The following is a 9,270-nucleotide window of genomic DNA, read 5'->3' as shown; positions in this document are numbered from 1 at the left end:
TCCGGGTTGTTGCGGGTTGTTGGGGGGTTGTTGGGGGGTTGTTGGGGGTTGTTGGGGGGATGTTCGGGGTTTGTGGGGGTTTGTTGGGGGTTTGTTGGGGGTTTGTTGGGAGGTGTTGGGGGGTGTTGGGGGGTGCAGGAAGTGAAGGACGAGAAGGAGAGGAGGTTAGGATGGTGGCGGTGATTGAGTGAGGGAGGTGGGGGAAGTTAGGTAGGTAGGTGGTAGGTCTCCCTTATCCCTGTTATCTATGTATCCTTCCTGCGCTGTATCGGCTCGCCCTGACTGTGCTGTGTTGGCCACCTACCCGCAGTTGCACCGGTTCGTTACGTTCCGTGTTAGCTCCGTTGCATTCGGTTGTTGCTGCTGTGTGTCCCGGCAACCCCAGATACACCACACCCGCCACCTCCACACAACCCCTCCCCTCTCCGCGTGCCCTTTATAGACATGAACGTTCAGCTAGTGGTGTCCTTTCTCCTCCTGCGTGTGACTGTGCGTGTCCGTGTGTGTTTCGCCGTGATTACCCCCGCCGCTCCCCCCCCCCGGGGCCCCTCCGCAGTTCCTGGGCGCCCGCCGCGGCTACCTGGACGACATTCTGTGGACTCGTTCCGGAGAAGAGCTGTGGAGCAGCCGCATGCCCGTCGTACATGCGGCCGCGGGAGACAACGGGGCGTACGGCAGGGAGCTGATTACGTCTATACGGAAGCTGGAGGAGGGCATCAATGGCGACATCTATGGGGCCGAGAATGCGCTTGCGCCGGGCAGTGTGTTTTTTATGTACAACGGTGAGCTGGCGGGTCAGGTCTTACGTGATAGTGGGTGGGTGGGTCCTGTTAGGCGCTGTCGTACCGTAATCTTGTGGTGGGATTGCGTAGGTTGTTAAAGGGTGAGGGGAGGTTGGGGGGGGTTGGGTTCGTCAGATTGCGCAATACAGCGGCGCCTCAATTAGGGTTAAAGGGGAGGGGCCAGTGTGAGGCAGACTGCGACGTGGATAGACGCAGGGAGAGCAGGAGGCTGGCCGGGGGGCGCCCGTGAGCATCCCTCCACGTACCCCCCTCCATGGGCAACTCTCCCCAAAACAAATACACGTACACTCACTCGCCACTACTACTTGGCAAGGCATGTTATTACTATTGTTATTTATATTACTTATAATTCTATTATTAGTTATACTAATTATGTTATTATTTATTATTCATTAGTATATTTATTATTTTCCCTCACCTCAGCTCCTCTGGGACCGTACTTGACATACAGACAATTACGTGTACGACAGCGGTGACGCCATTCTCGGCACAATGACCATGGAGTACGTGTTGCTGGCTGTGGCGGGTGTGGGTGTGGTGCTGGCCCTCACCCTCCCCTCCCTCCGCGCGGTGGTGCTCATGATGATCTCCGTGGGCCTGTGGACTACTTCCTCTTCGGACAGATGTTCATACTGGACCTCCGCTTTAACCAGGTGGGGAGGAGTGGGGGGAGTGGGAGAGAAAGGGGGGAAAGGGGGAGAAAGGGGGGAAAGGGGGAGAAAGGGGGGAAAGGGGGGGGGGGGTCGGGCGGTTGTTGGACAGTTGTTTCCCTCGAATGCCTCCTGAGGACATCAGCACTCCCTCACTCGCTCACTCCCTCATTCACTCACTCACTCACTCCCCCCAAACTCCCCAAAACTCCCCAAACCCCCAAAAACCCCCCAACTCCCCACCCATCAGGTCTCCATCATCAACATGATTATGGCTACAGGTCTATCCGTGGATTACTCGGTGTACTTCGCTCAGCGATTTGTGCAGGTGGTGGCGGATGGCACCCTGAACGGCCGCATGGTGGCGGCGATGGCGGACACAGGCAGTGCCGTATTTGCGGGCGGCATCACGGCGCTCATTGGTAAGTGCCAGTGGGGCCCAGGGGGCTCGTGTGGAAAGGAGGAGAGCGGAGCACGTGCGTGGAGATATAGGAAGGGAGAGGGGAGGGAGAGCCTCCCCCTTCTTTCCCCTTCCACGCCAGGACCCAGTCTTCCCCTTCTCCCCTGTAAGGAAGCTCCAGGGGGAGATCCCTGCTTCCTCCAGCAGCAGCTAGGGGGCTCCCCGACCCCCTATCGTAGGTGACCCCCGGTACTGTAACTTCCTTCTCCCACCCAACCCTGCCACGCTCCCCCCTCCTCCCCCACCCGCTCCCAGGCACCATCCCCCTAGCCTTCTCCACCTCCACCATCCTGCGGGTTTTCTTCTCCCTCATCTTTGGCACCATCTGCTTCGCGCTGCTGGTGGGCCTTATGCTGATGCCCGTGGTGTTCAGCCTGGTGGGGCCACCACCGCTGGGGCCAGCACAGGGAACCACTAACAGCAGCAGCAGCAGCAGCACCGCGTTGGGTGATCGGGAGGATCGGGAAGGCAAGGGCGGCGACGCGGCTTGAGTGGCCTTTGATAGATAGAGGTGGGGGGGTGGGGGGGGTAATGGTGGTGATGGTGATGGTGATGGTGATGGTGATGGTGATGGTGATGGTGATGGTGATGGTGATGGTGATGGTGGTGATGGTGATGGTGGTGGGGGTAATGGTGATGGTGGTGATGGTGATGGGACGCTACCATCCATATGGGGGAAGGGGCCGAGTGGACCCCTAGCTGCTATTGCACTCTTGCGAACTTGGGTTGGTGACTGAAGAGCTGCACACGGGGCCCCGGCGACGCCTCGGTGCGTATGTATGTATGCATATGTGTGTGTTTGTTACACCATGGATTGCGATACCCTTCGAAGGTGTATTGTGTTGTACGGCTAGCAATACTGTGTGCATATCTGTATATATGCATGTATGTATGTCTCTGTGTGGAGTGATGGGTGCAGGCCTAATGCGGCTGTGCATGTGTGTGTATGTGTGTTTGCTTGCTGCGGGTTCCCCTCCTCGCATCCATCGGATATGACGTAAGTCGCTACGTTCATGTCCGAAGATGTTTGCCTGAAGTGCTGGAGCCACACAGGTATCGTACGGCACTTGGGCGTTTTGTGTGGAATCTGTACTCTGCTCGACGCGAAGCTGTGGTAGTGGTGCTGGCGGCGGGAGTTAGACTTCATTTGCTCGTAGTAATCTCTCGGTGTACTGCCGTTTGCCGTACTTGCATCACCTAAGCCATTTCGCCTGATCCCAATAGAACTACCCTGGGCATTGATAGGGGTTATGATGCTAGTGGTGGTGGTGGTGGTGGTGGTGGTGAATACGGGATTTCATATGGGGTTTGGTCCGCTCCCCATCCCGCCTCGCCCCACTCCGCCCCGCGCCCCTCTGACTGACTGACTGACTGACTGCTATTGTAAAGCCACACATGTTGCACCTTGCGGCCAACATACATACATACACACATGCACATAACTATTGATGCACTTCATGCGGGCAGCAGCAAGGCAACAACAATTCTTTCGACACTGCGGGGACAAGAATGGAGGAATGGAGACGGAGCGTAGCACCGTCCCAACTACTGCCTCCTCGCTTCCTTGGGTTTTACGAAAGCAGTGCACCCAGAACCTTAAGCCCTCTTCCTCGGCTGCTGCTACTGCTGCTCAGTGGGCTCGCAGGGGGCAGACAAGGTGGGTGGGGGTCGAAAACGAAGTAGATATCCAAGGGGTTGGGAAATGAGGTATCTACTGCCGACGATCACGTCTGGCTCAAGACATGGGACACAGTGCTACCTATTAGCCAGCATTTGGCACACCAGACGATGTGCTTGCCTCGGAAAATGCATATCTGAATGGGGCACGAGTTAAGGTTGTACAGGACAATCGCGTTCTGGCACGAGATTTCAGGGGATTATTCCCTTATATCAAAGCACATAGCAGCGAGACACCGTTTTGCAGTGCCCTGGACCGCCATCATGGCTGTCATGAAGACAGCACACAGAGTTAAATGAAACAGGCATTAGACATCGATATATTGGTACACACATCTTCTTGTTTGGCGTGTCGGATAGCTCAACAAGGCTAGCGCAGGGTTTCACATTTAGCCGCAATTCGAACCCAAAGTACTGCATGACTGTCACCGCGGCTTCTCATCGACAGGTTCAATTATCTGGAGAGCTTGTTTGTCATCAGCCAACGCTGTGAGTGCGAAATTCGCTTCCTGATAAGAAGCAGACGCCCGGGAGATAACGTTCGCACCGCACGTTCCAAACACGATACAACATGCATAGTTAATGGGTTTAGGATATTATTTCATAAAAGAGGAGCAGTTACGCGTGGTATCCTTCAAAGAACCAAAGCCTCCAAAGCCGCTCACGTGGCTGATGCCGACGGCCTCCTCAAAAGGCTTTTCTGAGCAGCCGGCATCCCTACCTTTGCAGTGTCGCCAAGATACGCAGGCTGAAGTGCAAGTTGCCGCCTTATTGGTCTCCATAATCGGAACCAAATTCTTGTCGTACTAGAATTCAGCCCTTTAGGTTGGCCGTTTAGGAGTTTAACCGCCATTGTCTTTGAGAAAATGGAGAACAAGTTTGTGCAGGTACAAATGGCTGCATCATAACGTTTAAGCAAGTAGCAGTGGCTAATTAGGTTTCTCCTGCTTAGACGAAATTGGCAGCTAAACGGCTATACAACATAGCTAGGAAAGCTTTGTAAGGCTTGTGAAAGCAGTTAGACTCCCAACCAAGAGAGCTTGGAGCCCCGTGTCAACGGTTAAGGACACGGGGCTGAGGCCGCTCGACGGGTTGCGCCCTTTGCCGGCTCGTGTATCATCGAAGACAATTCTGTTTGGAACGACGAAACCTTTCTCCTATGTTGGGAATTGTGAACCCAATGTTTCAGAGTCGGTGCAGTTGCGCGTGACGGAAGTGGGAGGAGCTCAATTCCTGCAGGCAAGTACGCGCACCTGTGGAATAAGTACACTTGTTCACTCCTGATGAGGTTTAATGGCTGTGATGAGCAATACGGCCACGACGGCGCTCATGCCGAAGTCCCGTATCCCTATGCAGGGTTTGTAGTCAAGATCTGCTGCATTTGGAAACATCACACCAATACGTGTGTAACGGCAACCGGAGTGAGAGACGAGGGGCAATCCCAGGCGTTTCGCTGCCTCTATCTGCGCATGGAGGCCGACGAGGAGTGCAGCGAAACTGCTAGAGATGGGGTAACGCGGCCCAGGATATGTGAAAGGACTGACAACAATCGTCCAGCCAAGGCTGCCGGTGTTCGGCTCAACGACACTTTACAGGGTGCAACGAACATTGGCGAAAGCGTTTCGGTGCCTTCCACGACACACATTTCTGCTTCCGCCGGCACAAAATTTAAGCAGGAACCATCATTATGTTTGTTTCCCAAGTATGAGTTTGCACCCGTCGGCCTGCCAGGCCTTACCACCGGCCTGAACCGCGACGCGAAATGCGCAGCAGGCGTGCGCGAGGAACCCGTGCCCAGGCCTCCCGGTCGCGCAGCCGCCCCATGTATCCTAAACTGCGATGAGGAGACCTTCAACATTCTCGCTGAGCCCGCAGCCCTTCGCCTTCCTAGCCCCCTACACAGCAGCAGATCACCGCAGAAGCCCTGGTCACAACTCCCTCACCTACCGGCAGGCCCCTCGCCCCGAAAACACGCCGCATTGGGCTCCGTCCCGGTGGCTAACAAAACTCCAGCCCTGGACTGTGGCGGCGGCGGCGACGGCGGCGGCGGTGCCGCAGGGGCCACCTGTAAAGACGAGCCCAGGGCCTTGCAGGGGCTGCTGTTCGCGGCCGCCGCCGCTGCCGCCGCCGCCGGGATGCTCCGGGAGTCGTCGTCCTCCTCCTCACCGTCGGGTCGGGTGGCGCTGGCGGCGGCGGACAGCAAGCAGCCCCCGAGGGGCCCCCGAGTGCACGAGGGTGCACCTGCCGACCTGGCGCCGCCGCCGCTGCCACCGCGACCAGCTCCCCCGGCGTTGGCCGCCGCCAGGTCCACATCCTCCAAGGGAACCCTGGCCGCCGCCGCCGGCTGCGTCAGCTCCCACAGCCAGGCACCGCCAGGCGCCGCTGCCGCTGCTGCTGGCTCTGCTAGCAGCAGCGTCATGTCCGCAGGGCTGCGACCGCTCCTGGAGCTCGCGGAGATGGCGGAGGAGGGTCCGGGTCCTCGCTCTGCCCCGGTTGGCGGCGGCGGCGGCGGGACCGCGGTCATGTTAAGTCCTCGGGGACAACAGATCCACCACCACCAGCAGCAATTACAGCAGCAGCAGCAGATGTTGCTTCATCAGGCTCGCAGAGGGCACGGTGGCGCTGCCGCAGAGCGCGACCGCCAGGAGGGGGTGTGGCGGCTACTGCAGCCGGCACAGCAGCTACTGCTGCCCTTATCCCCACAGCTACAGCCGCCACACGTGCCTTCCCCGCACACGGGTCCCAGCAGGCCGCTGAGGGGCGGCGGGGGACCGCTCGCTGACACCTCAGCCGGCAACGGTGCCGCCGCCGCTGCTGCTGCTGCTGCCGCCGCCGCCGCCACGATGGCGGCGCCGTGTGCTGGGTCGGTTCGCTCCAAGGTGCGGCAGTGTTGACCTGCCGTACGTTTTCTTCGGAGGAGAGGGGAGGGGAGAGGTGCTTGCGGCGGGCTAAGCTGTCGTGAACCGTGGTGTTGGTTGTCCCCATGTATATACATACGTATATACATGAGTATGGTACATGATGACGATGATGATATTGCTGATGATATTGCTGATGATGATGATGATGATGATGATGATCCGGATTACCATTTTCATGGCAGTGTCATAGGCAGGCAGGCAGGCAGGCAGGTAGCTAGGCGGCGGCGTCCCGAGGCCATGACGGGCAGCGAGGCTCCCGAAAGCTCGCTCTGGTTGGTGACGGCGTTTGGCCGCCGCCGCCGCCGCCGCCGCCACCCGGGGGGTGTCTAGGATGGTTGTAATAAAACCTTGGGGAGGGCTGGGTGACTGTTGTCGTACATTGGCACCACATGGGCCTTCCCTCCCAAGTACATATAAACATCAATACATACATCAATACATAAATACATACATGAATACATACATAAATACATACATGCATATATGTATCCCTAGTAGTCGTCACACACACAAACACATATACACACACACGCGCGCGTGTGCGACTTCATCTCCACCTCGCGTCTCAGTGATCCCTCCTCACCCCCTCAACCCCCCTCACCTCCCCCCCCCCGACACCACCTGCACCTGCACCCGGCGGTAGGGTGTTCTGTCCCCCAAGGTGCCCGTCATCATGCCACGACAATTCGCGGAGAGAGTGATGGACCCAACCACGATACTCAAGTACGGCATCACGGTCGTCGTACGGCGTATTGGACCCCTGCCTGCGGGTGCGGCACCGGTGCCGTCAGTCGCTGCTGCTACTGCCGCTGCCGCCGCCGCCGCTGGGGCCCCAACGGACGCCTCAGCCCCCGGCGGGACCTCTGACGGCGCTGAGTGGGTGCCTGCGGGCGGCGGCGGTGGTGGCGGCGGTGGCGGTGGCGGCAGTAGCGGGGGCCCCGTGCATTCCGACTTGGTTCTCAGTGCGCAGGTGGAGCAGTTCTTCCATGCTCAGGGCTACAGCCAGTACCGGGTGCTGGGACTCAAGGAGATTTCGTGCGGGTGAGGGGGAGGGGAGGGGAGGGGAGGGGAGGGGAGGGTGTAATGTGCTTCCTTGCCGCCAAGAGCCCTTCCCTTCATCCATCCCCAACGGTACCAACTAATTCAACGGTTTAACCACCACCCGACCCCCAGATATCACAACTGGCGTATCGAGATGTGGGAGGCGCTCGGAGACAGGACTGTACGACTCACTATTTGCGCCCCGACACCGGCCGGTAAGGCTGCCGCACCGCTGCCGCACCCGGGGCTCGGTTCGCCTACCGGGCCCAAGGTGTTGGTGGCGGCGGCAGCGGCGGCGCAGTCCCACCGCTTGCCGCAGGGCTTGGCGGCGGCTGTCGTCAACTATGACGACGGTGGCGGTGGCGCCGGCGGCGGTGAGGTTGGTCGGAGCTGGCAGAGGATCAGCTTTGCGCCTTCCGAGGTGAGAAACCCCCGGGGGTGTCGGGATGTACACCTGTATGCATGTGTGTATGTATGCATGTGTGTATGTATGCATGTGTGTATGTATGCATGTGTGTAATTTGGTAGCCTGATGAGCCGTGATGAGGGAGATGCCGAGTATGGTGGCACACCGGAGGATAACGTCGTACCGAAGTACGAACAGCTCCGAACACACGTCACCAGCGACGTTTCATTTACCAATGAAACTGTAGCGGGGGCCGTAGCTGCTTGGGGATGTTTGAAGTAGGTGCTGATTAGGAGAGTAATGATGTTGCCAAGAGCCCAGAGTAGACAAGTTAGCGGAGAGGGCGCTGTAGTTCAGCGTCGGGCGACTAGGTGGTGGTGGTGGTGGTGGCGGGCGGCAGATACGTAACTGAGTACACAGACGACGAGTGCACCTCGACTAGGCCCCCCCCCCAGCTAGGTAGAACTTAATAACCTGTTTTCCAATCCTTACACGTTAGCGGACTGAGCCGCATGAGGGTCATGCTGCTACCACAACATGTGTATATGTAGATATGCATGTACGTGCGTGTGCGTTGCTTGTTGATGGTGAGGGAGATCTGGCACTGGGAAATTCCTTTCCCTCTTCCCCCGCAACCCCAAACTCCCCAACCCACCCCGTGTACGGCACTTTAGGAATCTCCGGGAGGAACCCTCTCGTTTTGGGGAAGGGAAGGGGAGGGAGGGGGTGCAGGGCCGATACACAATACGTGTGACGTGAGATGTGACATGGTGTGTGAGGGCGACCCTGGAAGACCCAACCAACCCAACCAACTCAACCAACCCAACCGTCCCCTCCGCTGCTGGTGTCGTGTGTTGGACGCCGGGTGGCCACGCAGTGCAAGCGCGGGGAGACGGGGCTGGAGTGCACGGAGGAGGTGGGGGAGGACCTCGACATGGAGGAAGCCGGCAGAGGGGGCGGTACGGCAACTGCAAGCGCTGCAGCAGCTCCCCTGGAGCCCGAGCTAGGTCGGGGGCCGTACCTGCTGCCGCAGGCAGCGGCGGCGACGGCGGCGGCAGCCGCTGTCGGCAGATCCGTGCGGCGCAGCGGCAGCGGTGGCGGAGCCTCCGCCGCCGCGGCTGTAAGCAGCGGTCGCGCACGCAGCGGCGGCAGCAGTAGTATGGCTGCGGTTACCAGGTCGGGGAAGCGGCCGCGTGGCGGCGGCGGCGGTGGCGGCGGCATGTGTATCATTGGCGGCCGCCGGGGTTCTTGTGTGTTGGGTGTGAAGCGGGGTCCTGAGGGGGCGCCGGGGGCGGGGGCGGGGGCTGCTGGA

The 9,270-nt window shown here is 59.0% G+C and overlaps 1 protein-coding gene across 1 annotated transcript in view; it reads left to right on the top strand.

The window, feature by feature from the left end:
- Window positions 1-9,270, top strand: part of VOLCADRAFT_120555 (uncharacterized protein) — a gene marked incomplete at its 3' end in the record, with an annotated part of 26,758 nt that overhangs the window by 8,088 nt on the left and 9,400 nt on the right. Inside the window, exons 15-26 of the mRNA XM_002948049.1 lie at window positions 557-782; window positions 1,255-1,394; window positions 1,427-1,456; window positions 1,704-1,875; window positions 2,169-2,290; window positions 3,548-3,570; window positions 4,039-4,079; window positions 4,947-6,469; window positions 7,155-7,281; window positions 7,360-7,552; window positions 7,685-7,973; window positions 8,836-8,874. Coding sequence (XP_002948095.1) covers window positions 557-782; window positions 1,255-1,394; window positions 1,427-1,456; window positions 1,704-1,875; window positions 2,169-2,290; window positions 3,548-3,570; window positions 4,039-4,079; window positions 4,947-6,469; window positions 7,155-7,281; window positions 7,360-7,552; window positions 7,685-7,973; window positions 8,836-8,874 — 2,925 coding nt within the window. The remainder of the gene's footprint in view (window positions 1-556; window positions 783-1,254; window positions 1,395-1,426; window positions 1,457-1,703; window positions 1,876-2,168; window positions 2,291-3,547; window positions 3,571-4,038; window positions 4,080-4,946; window positions 6,470-7,154; window positions 7,282-7,359; window positions 7,553-7,684; window positions 7,974-8,835; window positions 8,875-9,270) is intronic.

The sequence above is a fragment of the Volvox carteri genome (genome assembly GCF_000143455.1).
Source record: "Volvox carteri f. nagariensis unplaced genomic scaffold VOLCAscaffold_8, whole genome shotgun sequence".
NCBI classification, from domain to species: Eukaryota; Viridiplantae; Chlorophyta; class Chlorophyceae; order Chlamydomonadales; family Volvocaceae; genus Volvox; species Volvox carteri.
The sequence above is the reverse complement of the archived record's forward strand: the minus strand, read 5'-3'. Positions and strand labels throughout refer to the sequence as shown.